Source organism: Paramisgurnus dabryanus, chromosome 1 (genome assembly GCF_030506205.2).
Source record: "Paramisgurnus dabryanus chromosome 1, PD_genome_1.1, whole genome shotgun sequence".
Lineage (NCBI taxonomy): Eukaryota > Metazoa > Chordata > Actinopteri > Cypriniformes > Cobitidae > Paramisgurnus > Paramisgurnus dabryanus.
Genome location: NC_133337.1, coordinates 8,040,858 through 8,067,065, shown reverse-complemented (window position 1 = coordinate 8,067,065; position 26,208 = coordinate 8,040,858). Strand labels below are relative to the sequence as shown.

The 26,208-nt window shown below is 35.5% G+C and overlaps 2 protein-coding genes across 11 annotated transcripts in view; both read left to right on the top strand.

Annotated features, from left to right (window-relative positions):
* Positions 1-13,114, top strand: part of cald1a (caldesmon 1a) — a 65,184-nt gene extending 52,070 nt beyond the window's left edge. For 2 of the 5 annotated variants that reach the window (XM_065265884.2, XM_073815964.1), the window contains exons 8-14: positions 1,745-1,788; positions 2,977-3,052; positions 4,665-4,802; positions 4,897-4,989; positions 7,157-7,225; positions 8,956-8,989; positions 11,612-13,114. In XM_065265884.2, the coding sequence (XP_065121956.1) occupies positions 1,745-1,788; positions 2,977-3,052; positions 4,665-4,802; positions 4,897-4,989; positions 7,157-7,225; positions 8,956-8,989; positions 11,612-11,625 (468 nt within the window). In that variant the 3' untranslated portion in view covers positions 11,626-13,114. Of the gene's footprint in view, positions 1-1,744; positions 1,789-2,976; positions 3,053-4,664; positions 4,803-4,896; positions 4,990-6,913; positions 7,011-7,156; positions 7,226-7,680; positions 7,700-8,955; positions 8,990-11,611 lie in introns of all 5 variants that reach the window. The other 3 variants (XR_012337752.1, XR_012337755.1, XM_073815991.1) reach the window with 3 other exon arrangements.
* A 1,873-nt stretch (positions 13,115-14,987) lies between these two features.
* Positions 14,988-25,908, top strand: tnnt2e (troponin T2e, cardiac). Of its 6 annotated transcripts, none has more exons than XM_065255330.2 (14): positions 16,444-16,567; positions 18,429-18,449; positions 18,562-18,582; positions 18,704-18,727; positions 19,382-19,408; positions 19,498-19,519; positions 19,626-19,683; positions 21,792-21,908; positions 22,079-22,156; positions 22,245-22,358; positions 22,576-22,688; positions 22,774-22,864; positions 23,621-23,658; positions 25,731-25,908. In XM_065255330.2, the coding sequence occupies exons 1-14, from the start codon at positions 16,459-16,461 to the stop codon at positions 25,774-25,776; spliced, it is 879 nt and encodes a 292-aa protein (XP_065111402.1). In that variant the 5' UTR covers positions 16,444-16,458; the 3' UTR covers positions 25,777-25,908. The 6 variants fall into 6 exon arrangements, with proteins under 6 accessions (XP_073672119.1, XP_065111406.1, XP_065111402.1 ...); XM_065255329.2 differs by lacking the exon at positions 23,621-23,658 and adding an exon at positions 23,349-23,389; XM_065255333.2 differs by lacking the exons at positions 16,444-16,567; positions 23,621-23,658 and adding exons at positions 16,874-16,881; positions 23,349-23,389.
* Positions 25,909-26,208: the final 300 nt, after the last annotated feature.

Sequence of the window (26,208 nt, the reverse complement as noted above, 5' to 3'; positions counted from 1 at the left end):
CGTCTCTGTTATTATTGGTACATTTTGTGTTACTTTTAACACTACTTGGGTTTTATTATAACAAAAATCACCACAAAATTACACGTGTGAAAATGACATCCGGACAGAGATTAGACTAGTCCTAGACTAAAACAAATGTAAGAGCTGTCCAAACTGAAAACAACTTGCACTGACACATCTTAAAATACACCAGTGCCCTTTGTTTTGCCTCAAAATGCACACAAGTAATGTTTTTAGTAAGGGGGGTCTGTTAAAACTAGTTATATTTCCTAATTAAATTAAGGCCTAGTCTTGGCTTAAACGAATCCGTGTCTGGAAAACCACCCCATAATGTGTTAAAAGCAACAACAACAAAAAATGTGTAAGATAACACATCCTTTTTTTAGTAAAACAAAACTGCTGTATCAGTAAAAGAAATGTATCAAATATTTAATATTGTAAACAAATGTTTATTCAGTAATACATTAAGGGGCAGTTTCCCAGACTTAATCCAGGACTAGTCCTTAGTTATATTAGGATATTAAAGTAGATATTAAACAAACCTTACACATAAGCATTACTGGTGTGCATCTTCACAATGGCACTGATATATGTTAAGATATGTCAGTGCAAGATGTATTTAAATGAAGGCAGCTCAAGCATGCATTTTAGTCTGGGACAAGCTGTCCAGGAAACTGCCCCATCTAGTAATATATATAGTTGAGTAAAGTTATATCTAGTATAGTAATACAGTTTATATAAGACTGCCTTGCATCATTATTAAGGCCTTTTTTATTTATAGAAATAGTACAAGGATATTCATTTATGAGGGATTGAGAGAAAGGAAAGAGTCAAGTCAGATTTAAAGTCATTAAAACCCTGGCTTAATGTATCATAGCACATGCGGTAACCAAAACAGGCCATGGCTCTGACAGATCTTACATTATTTTAGGATTTTACAATAGTGACGTAGATGTCAAGGCTGTTTTTCGACAGAAACCATGGTGAGGTTTTTGTGTATACATCTAAATTTATACTACACCTTCCCTCCTCTGTATCATATACAGATGATTCATACACAGATGTGCTTTGTCATCTTGTACACTGTATGTATTGCATGTATCGTGTGGTGTTTTAGTTTTAATTTTTACTATTTCCTCTACAATTTAATTTCTTAGCATGCTTTGAATACCAGTTTCCCGCTGTCAGTAGTTTTGGAGACAGCTCTTTTTCTTTGGAATCCATCTCTTTCAAAAACACAAAATGGCGTGTTGGTGTTTTTGCGAGATAAAGCCCAGCTTCTCTCTTCAAGACATGAACTCTGGGGGGATGCAGGAAGGCCATTAGACTAATAGGATTACTGTAACCGCATTTTAACACGGCCGTTTCAAACGCGTCTGAGAATGGGGAATTTCCTGCCGAGGACTGTTTTAGGAACTCCCACATTCGGTCGAGGGGGGAAGTGGATTTTTCGGAGATAGCTTTGGGGCGTGTATGTGTGTTTGTCTGCATGATTTTGCTTGTTGCTTCACAGGAACAGCCCTTCCCCCAGTCCCGCTGTCATATATCATAAACACAGACCACAGTTCCCATAGAGGGGGGGGACAAGGGCCTTTGCTTTTCCTGGCCCTATGACAGTTTCGTACTGAAAGAAACAGGCTAGTCTTGTGCTGAATAGACATCCACGATAGAAAACTTGCATCTGTGTCTTTGTATGTGCATTGACCTTTCTTAAATCTGTCCATTGTATGATGTCTCTTCTCAGATCGGTGAAAGAGCGGAGTTCCTCAACAGATCCGCACAGAAGAGGTGAACGCTTGTTCTTTCATTCCCTGTACATCTTTCATGCAGACAAGAGTTTATTCATTTTACATCTTTTGTGTCCAAAACGACACAGAGTTTAAAGTAAAATGGACAGTTTTAAGTATCTCAGTAAATTTACTGTTAGTGCAATCCATAATAAAATATCTAACCAGATTTTAAAGAAAGAGGAAAGATAGAAAGCACAACATACATTTAGTTTAGTTTGTTAGATGTTGTACAGTATATACTCTTCATAGTTAGTGGTAAAGTTATTTGTATTATGTCTATAGACCAGTGGTCTCCAACGTGGTGCACGCGGGTACCAGGTAGCCCCATACATAATCTGTGAGGTGCCTGACAAAGCACATTCTGTAAATAGTCTCAATTGTAATATTTATTTATTACATATTTTTTATATTAGCTTGGCTTGGTTTATGTATGTTAATATGTTTTAGTATTTTTTTTTTAAAGTAAAATAAAATAAAATCAACAAGTAAAACAAAAGTTTTGAGTAGACTATTTCAAAAAGTAGCCCTCCAGATTGTTTTATCCATTTGTGGTAGCCCTTGCTCATAAAAAGGTTAAAGACCCCTGCTATAGACGGTTTCATCAGATGCACATGAGTTGTCTTTGTTAGGCGCCTGAACTTCCTGTCTTTATTTATTTATCGGTCTGGCTAGTGGCTAAACTGATCTCTGAAAGAAATACCTTGTCGAATTACTTCAATTACCTGTAGCTAACATTGTATACATTCAGTTTACACAGTAACTTGTAGTATTTGATACACGTTACATATGATATATTGATTTTTTATATTGATTTTATGTGGAAGTCTACCAGAAGTTGTGTTTAGTGCACAAAAGCCATTTGTTTATGTTGTTGCTGCCGAAACCATCTATAGTTAATTTATGATGAACTACACATGTTTAGAGACCTTTGTAGAAATAACCTTGGGACTATTTTGTTAAAAGTTATTAACTATAGAAGTTAAGAAAATTTGGTTTTGCATCATTTGTTTATATGCCGTTTGGCTTAAAATTTAAATGTTATTGATGGATGTTAATGTGGTAATGTTAATTTATTATAACATTTAAAATTTGTAATGCTTATACTTTATTTTAAAACTATTTGTATGGTTTTTTTTAATACTTATGTATGTATGGACCTGTCTTTTTTTGTGTTTGTTTCTGTCAGCTCGGTGAAGTCGTCTCATTCTCCTGTGGTGTCTAAGATTGATAACAGATTAGAGCAGTACACCACTGCAGTGCAGGTAAAATCATCTTTTCTCCAAACATCCCTTAAATTTAAGCAAAAGATAAATCACTAATAAAGTACACAATACAAGATTTTATAGGGGAACCACATGTATACTATAGTCGTGCTATATGGTCCTACTTCACCTTATTCAATCTACCGCCATGTTGATTCCAAAACGAGGCTGTGATGGATGGGCATCCAGAGCGTGCACTTTAAATCTATTGTTTCGTATCAGGATGCTGGTCATTCAGCCATCAAAACACAGAAAATACATAGTTTTACAGATTTCCAAAGGACAAAAAACCTTAGTGAATGTGGATTGTTAAAATTAGAGGCGAGATAAGAATAGCATATTGTGTACATAATATCTTTTTTAGATATTTTTGCTAATTTTCCATGTTGTAAGCATGTTTACTTTTCTTCAAAACAATATAGTGCAACAATACAATATTTTATGACAACAGCTAAGTATACATCTCCAGTTTGTGCAGATCATGAGGGTTTGTCCCATGTATTTTCTCTGTTATGTTTATCAAGACATGAACATTAACTTAATAACATGTGATTGACTTAATAACAAACTGTTTACGTGCAAGTATTTTTAGAGGTAAAACCCCATATGAACCCACACCCTTACCAAAATTAACTATAATATTTTGTGGTAAAAGTGTAGTTACCATGTTTTTTTGGTGTATTGATTACTATTAGCAAAACCATGGTTTTACTACACTAACCATGTTTTTTGTTTGTTTGTTTGTTTTAACTTTAGTAAAACCATGGTTCATTTGCATAAGGGCAAAGTTGTTTACAAATGTTATTTAGTTAGAAATGAATCCGGTCAATGTGCTTAAAAAACTTACCGGAGAAAAGTTTTTAACGTATTCATGCCTTGCGTTTTTATAATCTGTACGAATTGGAGATATTTATTTAGATATAGGACTTTATTAGTGTTAAAAAGAATGCTTACAACATTAGAAACGAATGATTTAGCCAACAAAATTTTATGCAACAAAATATGCTGCTCTCATTTCAAATTAGGTCATATGTCCCTTCCAATTTTAACCCCTAAACATTCCTAAAAAAGAAAAAAAGCCTAAAAAGGACACAATTGTACCTCCTGTGTTGATTGTATCTTAAAGCAGTTTACATCATTCGAAGATATGTGACATGTTTAGCTTTATGTTTTTGAGTTGTTGTATTTGATGAAGTTTTATGTCAAATAATGCAGTGTCCCTCCCACGGTACAGTGAAATTTTAAGGGGTTTTAACAATCCATGATTTCTGAGGTTCTTTGTCCTGTGGAAATTTGTTAAATTTTCTGTGTTTTGATGGCTGAATGACCAGCATCCCGGTACAAAACAATAGGTTTACAGCGTCCATCCCTCATAGGCTCGTTTTGGAATCAACATGACTGCAGGTTGAATAAGGCGTATACTGTAGGTGCTATATAAGACTTAAAATTCTTCCCCACGATTTTCAGGTAGTGAACCACTTTTAGTGCTATTTAGCACATTTTTTAGAGTATGACACAAAATTCGATCACTTAGTTTAATCTTCAGTACTGTAACTAACTATCCTACCCTGCCTGTACTCTTTTCTTTCGTTTACTTTCTCTCTGTGTTCAGAGCAACAAGGAGGTCAGATCTCCTAAATCCGCTGCTATAGATCTTCCTATGGTGACGGATGGTATTCGTAACATTAAGAGCATGTGGGAGAAGGGGAATGCCTTCGGCTCTGGTGGGAGCCCGGCATCCACCAACAAGGTTTGAACCATTCATTCTCTCGGATCTCTTTCCTGTCTAACCTCAAATGCTGAACTTTGACCTTAAAGGGTGTGTGCTCTTCCACCCCATACAGGATGCAGCTGGGATAAAGGTGGGCGTGGCCGGCCGCATCAACGATTGGCTGACTAAAACTCCAGAGACGGGGAAGGCGTCAGGAAGACCAGCGGTAAGCCCTTGGATCTGTGTCCTGTAAGAGAAAGTCAGCATGTCAGCTTATAACAGAGGTTCTCAACTGTGGCCAATGTTTAGTTAAAAGAACAATTTCCTAGTAATCAAAGATTTTGATTAGTTTGTCAGACTGTGTGTCTGGTCAGTGTGATGGTTATTTGGATGTTTAAATAGTTATTATCATCAGAGTTTGTTGGGCAGGGTTCAATCATAAAGCATGTTGTCTGGCGCCACCTAGTGTCTATGTCACATCAACCCAAAGACACAGTGTTGAGAGGTCACAGCTAAAATTGACATTTGATGTTTGGCATGTAATCACATTGAGGTTTTAGTTGAATGAAAACATTTAAGGTTTCCCTATCTGCTTATTTTCTGGCTCCCCAGAAAACCTTTATGGCTGATTGGCTGTTTATTTGTAGCTTAATTAGTAAAACACTGCATAGCAGCAATGGGGATTCGATCACAAGAAAAACACAAACCGCTAAAATGTTTATCTTGAACGCATTATAATTCACATTGGATGTAAGCATCTGCCAAATGCATAATGTAATGTAAATGTTATAACTGTATAAAACTATAGTTTCTATATTCTAATGGTAAAGAAATATACACGGATGCTAAAAGCTTAATTTAAACATTTAATATGTTTTAGTTTTTTTATACATTAATTGATCTAAGCAGTCCAGCTCACAGTTCAGCTCAGTGTATTTGTTGTATGTTTGACCGTTGCAATGAAAACCACTAAGGTTGAATTTGTGGGAAGTTTTCTGAGATTATGTCATAATTTTGTGTAGATAGACATAAATCAAAAGTCATATAAAGTTCGATGACTATAAGCTCATTCAGCTGAATATAAATACAGTAACCAACCAGAGCCGCCTGCTAATCACCTATGCCTATATTAAATGAAATATTGTGAATATAAACTATTAAGTAGTATTATTTATAGTGTCATCTATACTACTTACAGCCTAGCCCCTTTGCATTTACATTTCATTTTAAAATGGTTTACTTAGTCATAAGTTTCAAATGAAACAAACATCATTTTGAGTAAAAAATTTAACCCCACAGTGAAGAATTAATTTATGGATAGTTTTACTCCTGGGGCTTTGTTTTGTTACAGTTTTGCTTGTTAGAAAGCAGAATTAGGTTACAGGGTGCGTTTACAGCTAATTAACAGTTCAAAATAATAACACTGATCTTTGACTTGACCTGAAACCCAAACTAACCTGTACAGTAGGTGCAGTCTGGTGAATTGTAATCACCCCGCTATTCTTAAAAACACTATTCCAAAAAAATAATTGCTTATACACATTTGTGACCCTGGATCACAAAACCAGTCATAAGTCGCACAGGTATATTTGTAGCAATAGCCAACAATACATTGTTTGAATCAAAATTGTAGATTTTTTTTAAAATGCCAAACATCATTAGGATATCAAGTATAGATCATGATCCATGTAGATATTTTGTAAGTTTCTCTACTGGAATATATCTAAGATGTATTCATCATAAGGTATATGTGTCTAACGTGTCAATATTTAGTTTTTTGCGCACCCCCAGATTCCAGGTTTTCAAATATTTGTATATCAGTCTGTATTGAACTATCCTGACAAACCATACATCAAAGGAAATCTTATTTATTCAACATAAATAATCATGTATGGTGTACTAAAAAAGACCATTGTCACAATTTGGTAAAAAATTGTCCTTTAATTTAATTTATAAAATGATTAATCATTATGGTAAATTTGCCGTTTTAAAAACTCATATATCGTAATTGTTATTACTATATGTTTAAAAATAGTGTATATGAAGTCATATTTTATATAGGCTACTTTAGTATGAGTGATGCACCTCACCATGGCCTTTACAGTTTTCCTGTGTCTTTATCTTTCTCCTTTTGTCTTTCTCCTACACAGTTAGATTTCCCTTTGCTTCTCGGTACTCCCATCTTCTTTCCCTCGGGCTTCCTTCATCTTCCTTTCTTCTGTTCTTTCTCTTTCCGCTGAAGATCAGGTATGATATCCACACATCTCTCTCCTCACTGTGCCCTGAGGACAGATGTGTCTCATGGATTGACGTGTGTGTGTTTGTGTTATGCGAGTTCAGCAGTTCAGGGCCATTTGGTGAATGATATTTCACCCCTTTTCTCCCTCCTGCAGGACCTGAAGCCCGGTGACGTGACCAGCAAACGCAGTCTATGGGAAAACAAAGGTTCCTCTGCTACCAAGGTAACCAGACATGAATAGTTTCCAATCAGCCAGCCCTCTTTTAGCTATTTATATCTGTAGCATCTTCACGTCCCCCTAGAGAATGAATTCTTGAAGCACTTATTTGTCCAAACAACAGGCTTCTGGTATAAAAAAACCCTTTCGGACATGTGATGAGAACCAACTACACTGTCCTAAAAATGGTCATAAAAAGCTGTTACTGGAGTGGTACCCTTCAAAAAGTATATATAGAGAGTTTATATTAGTACTGGAAAGGCACAAATGTTTACATATCTGTACCTTAATGTATCATATTAGTACCTTTTTAAAGGATACTGCTCCAGGGACCCCTTGGGAAAATTTTTTTGGACAGTGTAGCATAATATCTTATGTTATTTCCGGACAAAAGACAGCCGGATAACATTGCCATAACGTTGCCTGTGTGTTTTTGTTTTCCCCTTGCTAATTGTCTACAGATCTGACCACGTTGAGGAGGTAAATGTTATTTCATCACAAAGGAATGCCCGTGTTTGATGTACCACGCTTCATGCATTTATCACAAGGCAGTTTAGGAACTATGATGTGATGCTTTTTGGGCTTTTTGAGCTTCTCTCTCACTCTTGCTCACTGCCATGAGGTACTAACAACAACCGCTAAAATACTTTACCCAGGTGTTATTAAACAAGTACTGTATGTAACCACAAGGAATACATTTCTGAGGTATATATACAGTACAACTTTAATTGGAATACTTTTTCAATTTGGTGGCTCCTTAGCTCCCCTGGCATCATGGGATGGATATGTTCAAGTGTTCTTTCGATGCATACTGAGAAATCTCAACTGAAGCTCACATACTGTGTTTTGCATACATACTATTCATTACATACACTGCTTTTTACCTACTATATAATATGAAAGTTGCCTATTTTAGTCCTGAGTTACTCCTGCTGCACGAATTGAGTCTAAGCTTGGTCATTAATGCTTTAGAGAAAGTCTACACAAATACAGATCTACTTGCATAAGCAAAAGTGTATATTGCCCCTATGATACTGTAGGTCAATAACCTTATGAAAGATTAGCAAAGGGTTAATTTCACCTTCTCACTCCTTTACAAAGGAGCTATTGTGAAAGCGTCTATTTTAACACTGGCATGGATGTTGCACACGGCTTTGGTTGACCAAACATGGCGGTGGCACACGCACACACCGGCACTTCACGAATAGAAAGCTATCATGAATCCTATCTCGTATGAAGCCGCATTTTATATGGGGATGATGTTCAACAGATCAAACACACAATGCTGGTGTATGTGGCTGTAGTGGGGGTGATGGGTACTATTGTATCTACTTCTGGAGTGTCAAAACCAGGCCAATGCCGTGGTTAACCTCAAACTGAAGTTCTGGCCCGTAGCCTTTGAAGGCTGGTGGATGGTGACGTATGAAGCTTAATGAAGGGAAATCTGTGGTCGTAACCGCGTCGATGTTACCAAAACCAGCAGTGCTATTTGGTCAGGGCTGGAAAGAATGAAGGGGTCCACTTGGAGTGCTATATGAAACCACGCTACGCATACTACTGTTAATGTGCACACGGCATGTCGGCCACAAAAATCCTTGCTGATGATTTTGCACAAAATATGAGAATGATTGTTAAAAAAGCAAATGTGAGGTGTCATATGAATGCATAAGTGGAATATCAGACATGGGCCAGATGAGCTTTTGCTTATGCGTGTATTCTTCTCTTTCTTTTTGTAGACGAGCAGAGGAGAGACAAAATCCGTCACCAACGGTAAGCTTAGTTAATGCTTGAATTGCACAAACGCAGATCTTGTGTATTATTTCAGTGTTAACCAGGCACAATGTGTCAACCAAACATGAATTCGAAACCGTTGGGCTACTTGAAACAGTCACAGCATATCAAAAAAATTGTACACTTGAAAAACAGGTGCAGAGATAAAAGCCAAAAAACTAAATGTATTGGTTTGGAGAAAAAGGCCGATCTTGTGTTAAAGCTTGCTAATGCATCTTGCCGTGGATTTATTGGTAACATAAGTGAGGTCAAAATGAGGATCCTTCTGTAAAGGACAGGTCTCGCCATATTTTTGCGTCAATGCCTAATATATAAGCACACGCTTTCACAACAAACAACACAGTTCAATGCCTCTGCCTCAGCCAGAGAGCCTTGCCAATACAAAAGGGTCGCTGCATGCTCTTCATCTACCGGCTGTGGTGTTTTTAAATGCCTCTTTGGCATTGTGTTCTATTTTAATAACAGCCCATTTGTTCCTTTGGAAGGGAACGCTGTGGCCTTCAAACATAGCTAGCGTTTTTTGGGCAACGAGCAACAGGTCGTTCTTTTAGTTTGCCTTGAATGGCCCCCCATGCACACACTGATCTGCGCTGTGGTTTATGAACGTCAGCGCAATTAAAGCAGCTTGTCTGTCACATTACTGCTTGGGGCGTAAAATTAGCATGTTTTGCATGTAATATAGAGAACTCTGTGTCGCTCTAAAATGGTCATAAATGTGTGTGAACTTTAGATTAGGAAATTGTTATGCCTAAATTTAGCTTTGGGTTACAACACAAGCTGATTCATACAAAGCATGCTATGAATACACGCCTGTAAGCGCACAAACATTTTAATGCTCTCAGATTCTCAGTCAAGGCCATTTACACCATTTGTTTATAATTGGCTTAAATGAAGCAACCATTTCGACATACGGAACATAAAGTAGAACACTGCAAAACAATAACAATGTAAAACTATGACACTGACAAAATAGATTAAAGGGTAACACTTTATCTAATAAGGTTGATCATGAAATAACATGACTTCTACAGCAATTATTAATCTTAGTTCATGCTAATTTCAGCATTTACTAAGACATTTTTATTTTACAGTTAATGTACAATGAACTAACATAAACAATTGTGTTGCCATTAACTAGCATTAACAAATACAAGCTTATTGTAAAGTGTTGCCAGATAAAGGCCCGAGTATATTTTTTCCGCATCTGGCACGCACGCGCCCACGTGTTCGACATGTACCCAATACAAATGATTTCTTTTTCAAATTATTACTCTACCAGGCCGTCAGGGCAGCACTGATTCGTGACATTTACAGTACTTTAAAAAATGTTGGATAGATGAAGAAAAGCCACCATTCAAAAGAACAGGAATCAAACATTATGGTGACAGAAATGCTCCACCGCTTTCTGTTCTTGAAAGGAGTAAAAAAGAAAAGACATTGGTGTGTGAAACGCTGTCTATTGTTTGTAGTGGAGTGTCCTATCTTAATGTCGCAATGAAACGGAAGTATCAATTGCCTTATTTTCCCCGTGGTGACGTGTATCCGAGTAAAACCGGCCTGTGAACTGAAATAAGGCAGGGCTGGATTTGAATTTGTCCATCGAGATCTGATTGGATCATTTGAAGTTGGGTCGTGTTGTTAATTGCTAATCGCAGCGATATTCTCCCGGACCCCGCCCACCTGCCATAAATTATGACCAGAAGTAAAGAGAGATCGTTTTTAGGAGGGGAGGAGATTTGCATTTTTGATTAAAGATTATGAGGGCAACATGAATTTTTAAAAATGAATGAAGCTCACAGATAAATCATTTGTAAAAAATATCACAATATTACAAAACAAATTACAGTTTTTTATTTTACTTTTCATTGCGACTTTAATATTTTCACGCGCATGCACTGTTGTACGCGTACTGTCCACGCTGTCTCAAATTTTGGGCTGCGCGCATAAGACCCTCCTAATGACGAAAATGTGGATGGCCCTAGTATACCTTTGGCTTTAGGTATTCACAAACAAATATTATAATATAATATATTATAGATACTATATTTAAAAAATTACTTAATAACAATACCATAGACCAAGGTTTAGTCCAAACAATGACAATTATGTTGATATGATATACCAGGGTATTATAAAGTATATTTACTACACAGCAGTCTTAAGTGCTTGATTCTGATTGGCTAGTCGCAACATTCCAAGTTATGTTTTTCCCAGATAACAACCACCTGCAACTTATAACAGATGGCACATGAGGTAAATATCTGTCTGTGTTATAAGCAGGATAATGTAGAGGCATAAGTTTGATACAAGATGACATTTTCAATTCACTTTCATTTATATTTTCACAATTGTTTACGATCAAACTGATCACACTGTCAGGGCTTATTTGCTGCCTATATTTTATCCCTTAGATAAAGTATTATAAACTTACATTTCATTAACAAATGACAAGGAAAATAAAAAAACCGTATAAATTGTTTTTCATCACATTTCGATTATACATATTTGTGACCCCCTTGCCATAGACTATGATGTTCACATGTTTAGTACTTTATGCAGTAAGGAGTTTTAGTAATTTTGTAATTCTATTTTTCTTTACAGGAATGGGCCATTAACCCTTCAACGATGCCAGAGAGGCAGGGACCAAGACAATGCACAACATTTCTTTTTAAAACCTAATACCAAAAAATACAAGCATTTTATACTGCCCAGGAATGTTTATGCGAGTAGTTACCGTATAAAAGAGAAAGAAAAGTATATATTTTATCACTGTTTTCACAGTCCTACGTCTTGCACCCACTTTAATGACGTGCCTTTGCACGCGACGTCCTTTGATATGAAATTTAGGCTGTAAAGATTTGACACTATTGTTTAGATGACAATATTATAAAAAGCAGCCATCTCTGAACATTCCAAGATTCCTTGCTTAGAAGAACAAGGAGTAACAACATTCCAAAAGCATTTGTTTTGTCAAAACTCAGTTAGTCACACCTTTTCACCTGTTAATTTATAACTAAAGCAAAGCTTCACATTGCATTTCATATTCGCCTGTTTCAGACAGAATATGAGCACCCGTAGAGTAGCTGTATTTTGTACTTTTTTTGTCGTAGCGACACTTTTTTAAATGCTCTTAATAATATATGTTAGCACATAGTGTACGTTTTTGTAATTAACTATATATTTTACTGCTTGATACAAGATTGTGTCTTTGCTTTTGCGCTCAATATTATTTTATATCGAAGCGAGTTTTAATTCAGCAGAAGACCATTATAGTCTTACCATTATCAATTATTAGCTTTTTTTACTCTTGGATACACTGGTCTAAAGTTTCTTTGTGACCATCTTTCTTAAAGTGTTAATAACTATGTGTCTGTATTCACAAAGGCAGTTAGCAACTGTTAATTAGAAATCTGAACAAAGGGAACGTGCACTTTTTGGCCTAAATCATATATTTGATTTTACATATTTGCATATAATGCACAGTCAACTAAGACTTTCGGTCACTAATGCAAACCCTGCTGAAAAGACCCAGCATGATTTGACATGTTGTTTTTGCTTGGTTAGTGCTTGCTGGTGTACCCACTTATCCTTGGTGAAGCATAGCTGGTTGACCAGAACATGACATATTTGTGACCAGCAGCTTTGGTCTTTTCAACAGAGAAAGGTCAAATTTAAGCCCAATTCACATTTTGTGAATTACTTTTTTTTTTGACTGTCTGCTATCTGTGTTGCAGTCAGTTCATCTAAAATTGTAATGTTGACCACTTATATAGCATTTGTTATTTGTTGTCCTCATTTAAACGATTTACATATGTATCACTTCTGACACTTCCGTCAGATAAAGATTATTCATTTCTGACGACTCAAGTTGACGTTCATGTTTCTAAATGTTCGACGATTCTGTATTCTGCTTGTATTTTTGACAATCATTTTCGTAAACACTTATGTATTGTTTCTGAATAACACTATGCAAGTCGCACCACCTTTAATTCCAGTAACCTTGTTAAATCTACGACTTATTGTAGCCAACAGTTTCATACGAAACAAATGTGTGAACCATATATCATGTCTCAGCAACCACAATAAAGAGATCCATGAAAACACTGTGATGAAGTTAAGGTTTCATGCTCTGCCTTACCTAACAATAGTCTCAGTTCAACCAGCCAATCAGAGCTAAGCTCTGATCTCACATGATCTGGCAGGACTGTATTAGGTGAGCTTTGGGGTTAGTTTGAAACTGTCTGGTGCCTGGACCCTCCAGATAAGATCCCATTTCTCGTTCTGTCTTCTTGGTGACATCTCAGGTAAGGGACTCACGCTGATGAACTCTGTAACCATTTTGTTAATGTGTACAAATGACTTAGTTACTAATATCTTTGGATGAAATCACTGAAAGAAATTCAGACTTATGTATAGTTTCTTTATAATGTGAAGAATTTCGGATCTGATGATTGAACCCTTCATACCAATGGCAACGTAACGCTCATCTTCTTCGCCAGAGGGACTGCTGGTTTGCGTGCTTTGGCTTTTTCGCTTAATGCGGCTTAATACAGAGAGTATCAACAGCAACATTCCTGCCACACTCAACCTTTTAGTTGGAGTAAAAGTGGCTCTTGGTTATTAACCTAAAAAAACACATTGAGGCGGTTAATCTGCTGCAAAGACTTGGTGCATTTTGCATCATTATCACAAGGATTGGAGTTAAAATGAAACTTTATCCAAGTTGATCTCTTGTTAATGAGCCATTAGGTCGAGTACCTTTGCAGAAATAAGGGTAAAGACCTCAAAAGCCATAAAGCTGACTGCTGTATATATGCAAAATTTGTAATGATTTATCTGCTGAAAAGCGAAACTAACTTTAACATTTGGATAAAATATTTGGATAAAATAATTTCATGACATCAGAAAGAAATACAAAAAACAAACAGCGGTCTAAAACAACACTTTGTATTAAAACTAAATTCACTTTTTTAAACATGTTTGCTATAACTTTAACCAATTGACGCAATGGAGTCACTTCTCAACTTCACACAGGTGTCCTGCAGCGTAACCACAAATTGGGATATTTTTTGTTAAATGTTTTGCTCGATAAATAGATCTAAAGTACAGCTTAGGTGTACAAATTCATTTCAAAATAATCAAATGGCGAAATAAAGCACACCAATTTGGATTTTCAAAGTTAATAGGTGCTGTGCATGGAACAATAACCAGCACAAACAATGTGAGTTTCAAAAATAGATGACAAGGACACATGTGGTCTTGATTTAAATGCTGAATGAGTGGCAGGCCTGGAGGAGATCAGCCAAGTTCATTGTTTGGAAAAGCATGCAACACCTGTTCCCAACCAATCTTTATTATTGGCAACAATAGCCACCTCCACTCATTCATTACATGTTTTAAGTGTGACAGTTTGTATCCTGGTGGACGCGTTTAGCCTTGAGAACATCTTTACTTTTTATTTATTCACTATAAAAAATGAGCAATTCAACCTTGTCATAAGTTGACATAACTTACAAAAACAAGTTGAAATTGTTAAACTTAATTTGTTAAGGTAAAGTAACATTTGATATAATATTTTACAGTGTGTAAAAAATTTCAAGTCTTCACTGGCTAAAGTTCAACATACAGAAACAGAATAAGGAAGATCAGATTTTGAAATGTTCGTGTAATCTAGGCTTAAGTCTCTTTATAAGATTTGATGCATCAAAGTTGAATTTCAGTCATTCATTTCAATCTTTGATATGATCTTTCTCAGTCAATATTGAAAATATCAAGGTAATATTTTTACAGAATGCTCTTTATATGATTTTATAAACAATAAATCACAAAAAAGTACATTTCAAAGACTGGGTCACATAGACCACATCAACCTCTCTTGTTTTTCTGTTTACATTAGTAAATGCTTAGCGTTTACCAACTTGGAAAAACATCTAAACTCATAAGCAGGATCAATTTATTTACCAGGTTTCAGATAGTCATGGCTGACACAGAGGACATCGGAGAGGAAGAAGTGCAGTACGTATGACCTCATGACATTTGACTAATCTTTTTATGGCTGAACTGTTCAGAACTGAATACTAGTATACTACTTACTAAATACTGTGCAGGGTAAACTGTACACTGTCTACTATTTTCAACAAAATACCAAGTGATACATTACATTTGTGCTCAGGTTGCGCATGAATATTGTAGTTAACTTGGCAATGCATAGTTCAATTATGTTTGTGTAAATGAATCAGTTTAGATTCAAATGTGAGGTTGATTCGTGTGCATTGCATTGTGGGATGCTTTGTTTGCATACTGTGCACATTTCACATAGTTGTAGTATGCTATTTCAAATGTTGTCTTCCATATCTAATCATACCCTTTATTAATCTTACAAACTTCAACCCAAAGTTATCTATTCATCTTTGTTTTTCTTCTTTATTTTTTCTCCCCATCTTGTGCTTATTTAGGGAAGGTAAGCCATTATGAGATTACTAAAGCATCACCAGCAGTCTATTTCATGCACTAATCTTAATATGCTTTTATAAAGCAAGGAGCATGTGAAGAGCGCATGCACTATTTTACATTGAGATTGCTTTACTTAAGGTTCTGTGCATGTTCAGAATGACTGTGGAATTGAATTACATAAGTTGTTATGGGGAGTAATACTCAGATCCATTTCATATTGTCTCAGATGTCAACCCCCCCCCCCCCCCCCACATAAAAGGGATAGTTCCCCCAAAATGAAAATTGTGTCATCTTTTACTCACTCTCATGTTGTTATGAACCTGTATACATTTCTTGGTTCTGATGAACACGAATAAAGTTATTTTGAGGAATGTTCGTAACTAAACCATTCATAAGCCTCATTCTTTTTCATGGTATTCTGTTTTCCTGCTAAGTGAATGGGGCTCACGAACGAACATTCCTCAAAATATTTTCCTTTGTGTTCATCAGAACAAAGAAATTTATATGGGATGGTAAAAACACGAGAGAGAGTATATGATGACAGAATTTTCATCTTTGGATGAACTATCCTAAATTTTTGCCTTAATAGATTAATTTACATTAGGGATCTATAACATATATGAAAGACATATTTGTTTAATTTTAGGCATTTGAATAAACTTGAAATTAAATACAGCAATGATGTGATAAAACACTAAGTTAAATCACTGTAAGGTATGGACTTTAGTGAAGCCCTGTCAAATTTGACAATGACATATTCAGTTTATTATTATTATTATGTTTATTTTATTTCATATTAGTATACATTTCTAATTTATCTTTAGTACAAAAAAATATATTTTATAACTGCACTTTGTTTGTGGTTGCTAAGCAACATAAGGTTTTTTTAAGTAAGGGAGCTTGCTACATCAGTTACATGTGCGTGTTACATTTTTCCCATTTTAAGCTGTTGGGTTGATCTCAATGTTCTGACAAAAATGATATGTGCACAACAAATGAATTGTCTTAACTTGATTCAGCAGCTTGATAATGATGAATACTTTGTAATATTTGCTACTAATCATTGCTATGTTCACACTATAGAGGAGGAAGTCGAAGAAGAAGGTAAAACCAAGTTTCTTATGCCTTAACCTGCATGCATTTTAATTTTAAATTAACTTGGCTACATAATGAATTAAACATTTGATTTAGTTACACGATTTAGATTTAGTAAATAATGAATTAAAATAATAATCGATTAAATGAATGAATGGTTGATTGGAAAGCCCAGTTTCTCCCTTTAGACTGTAGATTAGTGATAAAAACATGTGACATGCATGTAGATACTTAAGAGTTTATTCACTTATTCCTATAAGTTATTTACTTTTTTCCTTAATTCTTTTATATTCGTTCAATTTCCTCTCCTTCAGAAGTTGAAGGTAAATATTTAAGATTTATTTTAATATATTAACTTTTATTAATTGATACACTCTTAGAAAGGATGTGTTAATTTTTACACATCTTTTTGTGTTAAGCTTTTAATGTGTAATTTTAACACATTGGGCCCTATTTTAACGATCTAAGCGCATTGTCTAAAGCGCACAGTGCATGGTCTAAATGGGCGTGTCCGAATCCACTTTTGCTAATTTAAGGATGGGAAAAACGGTTTGTGCGCCAAGCGCACGGTCGAAAAGGGTTGGTCCTATTCTCCTAATGAGTAATGGGAGTGTTTTGGGCGTAACGTGCAATAATCCAATGAGAGTCTTATCTCTCATCCCCTTTAAAAGCCAGTTGCACTGGCGCTATGTCTAATCCCTATTTAGATGACGGACTTTGTAAACTGAAAAACTAAACGGAGGAAGAAGATCCCCAGTTTAAGATTAATGTTAAATAATTGTGTTGTTTTTTACTTGTATTGAAATTGTATTTTTTGTTAAAACCTTTAAAACCGTTTTTCTTTTAGTCATGGAAGTAAAAATAGCAGGCTTTTAATTGGTGTAAATGTATGGCTATCCAATATCATCAAAAAATAATTTACATGTATGTAAGAAAAGGTTTGTACTCTAAAAATACTTTATTTGTAACAACAAGAGATAAAGAATTTACAAACGGCTCTCCGCACGTTTCAGCACTCAGACAGCGGCATGAGTTTTTTTAAAGCATTACTTAAAAAATTTCTCATCTCACCATATCCACAGGTACAGAGTCATCATATACAATAAATCCATGAGGTAGCATTTAAAAAAAATTATTTAAAAACAGATGCATTTGTTTAAAGCAAAGCATTTATTTACTTTCCAGGCTGCAGGTGAAGCAGCTCTTTGTGCCTTCTAAAGTCTCATAATTGGTCCTCATTTATGTCCAAGAGACTCAATAATAATCTTTTACATTTTAATGCTTTAATTTTTCATATTTAAAAGCTTTTTTGTGCTGCTGCGCATCGATGTGTGTGATAAGCAAACCCACGTTGTCCTCTCGTTTATAGGCGCATATTTCTAACACGCTCATTAAATAACAAAAAACATATTGCGCGTCGTCTATTATAGTTGCCTCAAAATATCAACGCGCCATCAATGCGCCTGAACACACCTCATTTTTAGATCAGAAATGCATTTGCTATTTAAACAACGTGGCGCTAAACGTGAAAATGATAATTGCGCCGGGTTGAAACTAGCAAAAGACACTTGCGTCGCGCATTGCGCTGCATTGCGCCGGGTGTATGATAGAGCCCAAAATGTGTTGTTTTGTGTTGATTTTGTGTTAAAATAAAACACAAGTTGTGTTATTAATGTGTTGTTTTTACACATCCATTCTAAGAGTGTGCACCCGTGCATTTATTTTTATTGTTTCAGTGATTTTACACTTTAGCTAATTTAACTAATTGAATAAAGGAGGTTTTTTATCACATTTATCATATATGACTAAAGTAGGTATTGCATGAAACATTTTCCTCACACTTTTGTCATCCATTGATTCTTTTTAATAGTGCAGCCTCCACCAGAAGAAGGTAAATCATCAATATTTAGCAATTATTTAGGCTACCTATGATTATTTATATTCTTCTTAACATAATTTTTCATTCGCTAGTTAATATTTTGTTTTATATATTTCCACACTAGAACCAGCCCCTGAGGTGGAAGGTAACATTCCCCCAATTAATTTTGTTAAAATGGTTTTTATATTATTTTTTCTAAATTCCTGATTTATGTCGGTAAAAGTATGTAAATACTATAACAACTAATAACTATCTCATCTATACAGAGGAGCCAGAACCTGAAACTGAAGGTAAAGCTTTTCATAGCTTTACATTATTGTTATGTACTACCTTTGAGTTATTATTCTTTCAGTATTGTTTTTTTTTACATTCAATATGCAACTCATTTTTGGCACTTTGCAGCTGATTTGTGGTAAGATGTGCAGGGCAAGACAAAGCTTTGCATCTGGTTGTTTCATGCTGTATAATAGCATGTGTTGTTTTAGTGAAACTGGGTGGCCATCACCATCAATTTCATTCATTGCGTTAACCTCCTGCCAAACATCTTCATGATATATAGCTCATTTCCATTATTTCTCATCATTTGATGGCGGTTAAAAGTAAATGTTTTTTTAAACGGCATGATGTCTCTTCAGGAGGGAAGAGACATCATATTTATAGTTTGCATGCTCGACTTCAATAAATGTGCTTATTTGTATTGCATGTGTGAGGATAAGGTCTGTCAGAACATTGGGTCGTCACATTCCACTGTGCATTGGCTTCCAGCAACAATATTTTGGGACTGTTACCATGCAAACAGTTTAAAACCTCAAGTAAAAAGCCAAAACAGGATTGCGTGCTCCCAAATTTTCCAGCTTACTGAAATGATTTGATTGAATAAATGTTGATGTACTTAAGATGTAATTATGCCATTTTCCATTCCTGCATCTACTATCATATGACAGAAGCCCCTGCTGAAGAGGAGGCCGCAGGTAATGATATAGACAAACAATATCATTGATTGTGAAAGTGCTGTTCTTGGTATGTTTGTGCTGATGGCTTCCTACATTTCTCTCCCCAGATGAGTTGAAACCAAAGCCAAAGTACGTTCACATATTCACTGCTTTTGTTTTGTTAAAGTCCATGTATTTACATCCATGTATTCATACACAAGGCAGTGTATTCATATACAATTTACCATTGTTACAGGTTCATGCCCAACATTAGTGCTCCAAAGATTCCTGAGGGAGACAAGGTGGACTTTGATGTGAGTAAACTGAGATTTATATTTTGGATTTGTATAACATCACTTCCTTGTTTTTTGACATCATGTCGATCTGAGCATATTTTTGTGTCCAGGGGCTTTATGTACTATAAAAATACCTAGATACATTTATGCATGTCACTTTATAAAACCTATTTAGGTAAAATACATTTTCAAATTTTTTAATAATACTAACGCATTTTTGCTGTTTACATTATTAAAAAATAAAAATAAGATACTTTGGAATTATTTTATGTTCAAAACCTTTCTTAACAAGTAAACAGTAAACATAAAATCACATCATCTAGTGAACCACAAGTGGTCTTTATGGCTGAACGAAAAGTTTCTCAACTACTGAGAAATAGTCACTTTAATGTAATGGGTAGGCTGGTAAACTTTCTCTGTCATGTGGTACAATCATTGTAACTGGCAAAAGCTTATACTGGCATCCAATTAGAAGTCAATTTATTGCAGAGGTCAGGTGATGCAACCAGAAAGTCAAAGGGTGCAACCGCTATGAATGCCCCTAAGAAATAAAACAAGCATTAAGTTTAAGTAATTTTAATGAGCTAATAATTTAACTAATAATTTTAGTTTTAATAAATGCAAGCTGTCTGTTATTGTTATTTTGTAAGAATTATTGTTCTTAAATGTATACACTATGAAGTAAAAGTAGGATTTACTTTGGTAACACCTAAAGATTTTAAGTTTTTTTAACTTTTGAAGTTAAAAAATTTAAGTTGAAAATGTTTAAAGGGGTCATAAGGTGAAAATCAGACTTTTTCCATGTTTAAGTGTTATAGTTGGGTCCCCAGTGCTTCTATCAACCTAGAAAATGTGATAAAGATCAACCCAGTAACTTTGTTTGGGTAAGCCATTTACTGCAAGCATTTGAAAAATTAGGTCGTTCAGATTTTGCCTGTTTTGTGAGGTAGGTAGGTAGCAAGGCGAATTTAATAATAATAATACCGCCCCCTTTATCTGTACTATCCAACCACAGCACTGCCATTTAGTGCAGAGAGTAAGAGGGAAAAAAGAAGGTCTTGACAGCACAATTGAGTTTCAATTACAACAAACCACCATCATTGTTATCAGTGTTTGCACTTCATCCGGTCATTTGCATTTTAAAAGTCACACCCAGAAACGGCACACTTTTGCTAAGGCCTAAAAATTAGCAATTTTAACATGCTTTTATTAGTTATCAGTGGTGTATGTTGAGCTAAAACCAAATATTTTTTACATCTTAAAAAAATCTCATAATATGACCCCTTTAAATATTTTAGGTGAGAACCTTTGAGTTTATAAAACTTCCATTTTAAGTGTTACCAATTGTGTTACAAAAATTACTCTGAACAACTTGGTTTTGCAAGTCAATTCAACTTAATTTATGAATTCAAGTTTTAATTTTTCAAGTTAAAGTAACATAAAAATATGTGTTGATATGACAATAATGCTGCAAATTTTTTAACTGTGTGTGTTTAAGTAGAGCAGCTTTCACTTTTTACAGTGTAGTTCTCAAATGTTACATGTAAAAAATACTTTGCTGCCTTAAAATTTTTTGTTGAATCAACTCAGATTTACAAGTCATGTCAACAGAAATTAGTTGTCACAACTTATAAAATATAGTTGAGAATAGTAAACTTAACTTTATAAGTTATAACAACTCACCTGTAGTTATAACAACTCATCTCTAGTCAAGATAAATAATAGTAAGTTGAAATGACTTGTAAATCCGAGTTGATTCAACAAAAAAATTTAAGGCAGCAAAGTATTTTTTACAGTGTGGGGATATCAAAAATATTGTGGAAAAGGTCATTAAAATGTACAGAAATGATATTTAATAAACTAAACAGTTTAACCACATTGTTCCTCAAAAATATGCATTGTATTCATTTTTAAAGCATTTTTTATGCGTTATTAGGAGCTTGTTTTGTCTTTGACCCATATTACACTGAAAAAGTACAAGGTCATGCATTGCATTGTGGGCACATCTTGGAAAATGTAGTAGTGCATACAGACATTCTGTGCATACAGATAATATGTGTTAGGTTTTTTGTGAAAATAGTCTGTGTGTTTTTATGATGATAATTTTTTGTGTTTGTATGTAACAGGACATCCACAGAAAGCGTCAGGAGAAGGATTTAACTGAGCTGCAGTCTCTGATCGAAGCTCATTTCATCCAGAGGAAGAAAGATGAAGAGGAACTGATTGCTCTGGTCAACAGAATTGTGAGTCCCACATACGTTCATCTTTACACATGTTTGCTTTGAGAGACACTCCTAACATTATGGATATAAAGATCTGTCAGTATATATTAAGCATTCGGGCATTGACTGGCAAAAAATGTCAGCCAGGTCCTTTTATGCATGACCTTTGATGGTTTTCATTTGGGATGCAGGAGAAGCGTCGTACAGAGAGGGCAGAGCAGCAGAGAATCCGTGCGGATAAAGAGAAAGAGAGACAAGCTCGTCTGGCCGTGAGTGACACTTCTTTTAGCCAAATGGAAACTTCGACAATGCCATGATAAGTTGTAATGAGGAGCTAACACTAATGCATCTCTACAGGAGGAGAAAGAGAGAAGAGAACAAGAGGAACAGAGAAAAAAACTGGATGAAGATGCCAAGAAGAAGAAAGCTCTTACCAACATGACGCACCAGTATGGAGGAATACAGCAAAAGGTCTGAAAGAACGGATTTCAGAGGAAAATTGTAGAATGTAACATTTGGTACTAAAGGCGGAAGTTTACTGAGTTATCTTAACCAGCCGAACTATCTCAAACTATCTCAAAAATCGTAAATTAATAGCATGTGAATATCAAGAGCCATAACTTGATATAACTTACAACATCCATAATTTACAACATCCCTGTATCAAACCCTATCAATCATCTTACAGGGAGAGGGCCGCAAAGGGGCAAAGAAACAGACGGAGAGAGAGAAGAAGAGGAAGATCTTGGCGGAGAGGAGGAAGCCACTCAACGTTGATCATCTGTCTGAAGATAAACTGAAGTAAACTGGATGCTTTAATTTACACAAAATTTGATTCCAGCATTTTAAAATAGCGACTGAGGAACCTTCTGATTGGTTCCCGCAGAGAAAAGGCCAATGAGCTCTGGCAATGGATGATGCAGCTGGAGGCTGAGAAGTTCGACCTCGGCGAGAAACTGAAGAGACAGAAATATGACGTAAGCATTTGACGTTTTTAACACAATCATTTAAGTGCCTGATTATGAGACAGACACATTCATCACCAACCCCAATAAAAAACCTGTGCTTTCCCATCGGGTTGGTTGACTTGTTAATATAAAATACAAACAAATGCAACAAATACATTTTAATTTTGTAACATTTATCACAATTCATTTTACTTTACAGGAAATCATTACTTTTAAAAAAAATATTTATTGGTTATTCTAAAGAAATTTAATTGTAAGTATTTGCTCTACCTCTGAAACGACTTTTGGTTTGTGGCTGGTGTCACCAAGTCCTGTTTATCAAATCTTCTCCTCCAACCACAAGTCACAGATCATACCATTTTTTTAATATAAAAAAGTACAATGGAGTTTGCCTGTAATAGTTCCAGTAGTAGCAGTAAATTAGTTCCCACTTTTGGAGCTGTAAACACAGGCATCCATGGCATGCCTGTCTAAAACTGTGGCTTGCTTCCAGATGAATGTTCTCCAGGCCCGAATCACTGAACAGCAGAAGTTGTAAGTAACTGGTTGTGAAACCTCACTGTTGTGTAGCCTGCTGTCAGTAAGTCTATTGTCGGTCAGATGAGTCTCGGGTCTGGGCTCTTGATCGATTGCCAGCTTGGGTGAAGGCAGGTGCTCATAGGTCTAAACAGGCACTGGGACGTCTGCACATCCTCAGGTTTCCATCCTGCTGTGTTATGTGTTGTCGTCTCTGCTTAGCAAGGCTTCCCTGTTTGTCCCTTACAGATCACTCAGCTACTCGCTAGGGTCCACGATCACCAGAGGTAAGTAAACTGAGCCACACTGGTCACTTTCCCCTGGTTTCAAAGGTCTTTAGGTTAACTAAGATGAAAGAAGCAGAGAAAAGTTTGATTGTCCTGTCAGGCAGACCAAGACGAACAATTATTTTAGTAAACAAGTCTGTTTGACAGACCCCTGCTTTTTTAAAAACCTATAGGCCTGATGAAACTGTAAGGTTTTCACAGGAGCGAGCTCAGCATGTAGTCCGGCTTAATCCTAGAGACAAACGGGGAAAATTTTAGGATCTTTACCCTTAATCCTAATAGGACCAGTTTAAGTGTCTCCTTCAGTTTCTACCGTACTGTTAACCATATTGGACCTTGGCAACATGCTGAGGTCCATGCATCCCTGAAGTGGTCCACAAGACTTGATGATAAATGTACTACAAATATATTTACACATACAATTATATTGATTGCATATGAGAAAGACTACAATGAATTGGTAAGTTTAAAATATATATATATTGTGCCTCTGGAGATGAAATCTGTAGGGCCACCCTGCTGAAAAAAACAGCATCAAACCAGCATGGACCAGCACAGGAATTATGCTGGTCTATGCTGATTTGATGCTGGTTTAGCTAGTGGTCACCAGCATACCAGCACCAAAACACAACATATTCTGGTTTGGTGCAGGTTTAGATGGTGTTTGTGCTGGTGCTAGTGCTGGTTTGGTGCTGGTTTAGCGGGTGCTGGTTTGGTGCTGGTTTAGCTGCTGTTCACTAGCAAACCAGCACCAAACACAACATATGCTGGTCTTGCTGGTGCTGTTTTTTCCAGCAGGACAGTGAAAGGGTAAGAACTGAAAACCATTCAGTGAAAACCATTCAGCATCTTAAATTGTTGTGTTTGTATGTACGCGACTTGTCAAAAGGTTGGGAAAAATGTACTAATTTATATTTTTACATTTATGCAGAAAAATTGTATAGAGTCATCAAAATAATCAAACACAAATGTCATTATGTGCACGCTGGGATGCATTTATAACAAAATTAAAGGACTTTCTCTCTAGGGCGAGAACTTAGGGCTACTTTGTTTGATTTTATCTGACAAGATATATAAAATATTAAAGTGGACATATAATGCAAATCTGACTTTTTCCATGTTTAAGTGCTTGGGTCCCCAGTGTTTCTATCAACCCAGAAAATGTGAAAATGAACAACCTAGTAACTTGGTTTATGTAAAGCATTCTCTGCAAGCATGTGAAAAATAGGTAATTGAAATTCGGCTCCCCTTGTGATGTCAGAAGAGAACTTATTATAATAATGCCGCCCCTTAATCTGCACTATCCAACCACGCCACTGCCATTTAGTGCAGAGAGAGAGAAAAAATTATTGGCAGCTTCAATTTCAACAAACTACCATTATAGCAAAAAGTGTTTTCATTTCATCAGCTCATTTACATTTTAAAGGACACACCCCAAAACGGCACATTTTTTCTCAATTTTACCTATAAGGTGGTAATTTTAACATGTTATAATAAATTATCTATATTTTAAGCTTAAACTTCACATACATACTCTGGGGACACCAAATACTTATTTTACATCTTAAAAGTCATTTGTATAAATGTATATATTTGTGTGCAAAAACATATGCATAAACCTTGAGATCATTTGACAGGTCGTGTATGTTTGCATGTGTAACCTGCACGTGACATCTGCTATTCTGCTAACAGTCATTTGTTTTAATTTCACTTCATTAAATACAAACCAACACCTGAACAAGGGAAATGAGCTAGTTTAAAAGTGCTATTTTTTATTATAAATAATCATCACCTAAACTGAAAAAAATGATTCATTGAATTTAATCAATTTTTTAAGGTAAGTGGTAGCAATCAATTTATTTAAGCTACATTTAAACAAAAAAGATTAGTAACGTAAAATGAAATATAAATTTTTTGTTTAAATGTAGCTTAAATAAATTGATTGCAACCACTTACCTTAAAAAAATTGATTAAATTCAATGAATCATTTTTTTCAGTGTAAATTGTGAAAATATTAGATGTTACATGAGTCAGATTTAAATAGATTGCATTTTGTTATTGTTTACTTGCAGTGCCAAAGGTCGTGGAAAGGGGAAGGTCGGGGGCAGGCTGAGGTAAACGTACAGCACGGGAAAGTACTCCGGCAATCCAGAGGATTTTGCCACCTTTGCAACATATTCAGATGTGATCATTATGAAATGATTGTGCTGTTTGACTGCATGTGTGGAGACAGTAAAGTGACATTGTTTACTTTTTGTCTTTTGTCATTTTGTCTTTTTGGGTATGGGGAGATTTGAGACAAATAGATATCCTCTGGAGTGGAGTGACAAAAAATATATTTTCACATTATTCACATTAACGTTATTTGTTTCACATTATAATGATTATGTCACATTATCAACTGATGTAGCAGAGTGCTAGCGACACACAAGGTATGTTACTATGTTAGTCTTATAAGTCAAAAGCATTTGCCAATGCACACAAATAGTCACAGGAGGGCCCAACAATGCAATGCACACAATCTGCCACTGGAGGGCCCAGCAATGCATT

Coding starts and splice junctions, on each gene's coding strand:
- tnnt2e (XM_065255329.2), top strand. CDS start 16,459: ATGAATTGTCTTAACTTGATTCAGCAGCTTGATAATGATGAATACTTT. Junction 18,450..18,561: donor GCAGCCTCCACCAGAAGAAG/GTAAATCATCAA, acceptor TTTCCACACTAG/AACCAGCCCCTGAGGTGGAA. Junction 22,689..22,773: donor CTGTCTGAAGATAAACTGAA/GTAAACTGGATG, acceptor TGGTTCCCGCAG/AGAAAAGGCCAATGAGCTCT.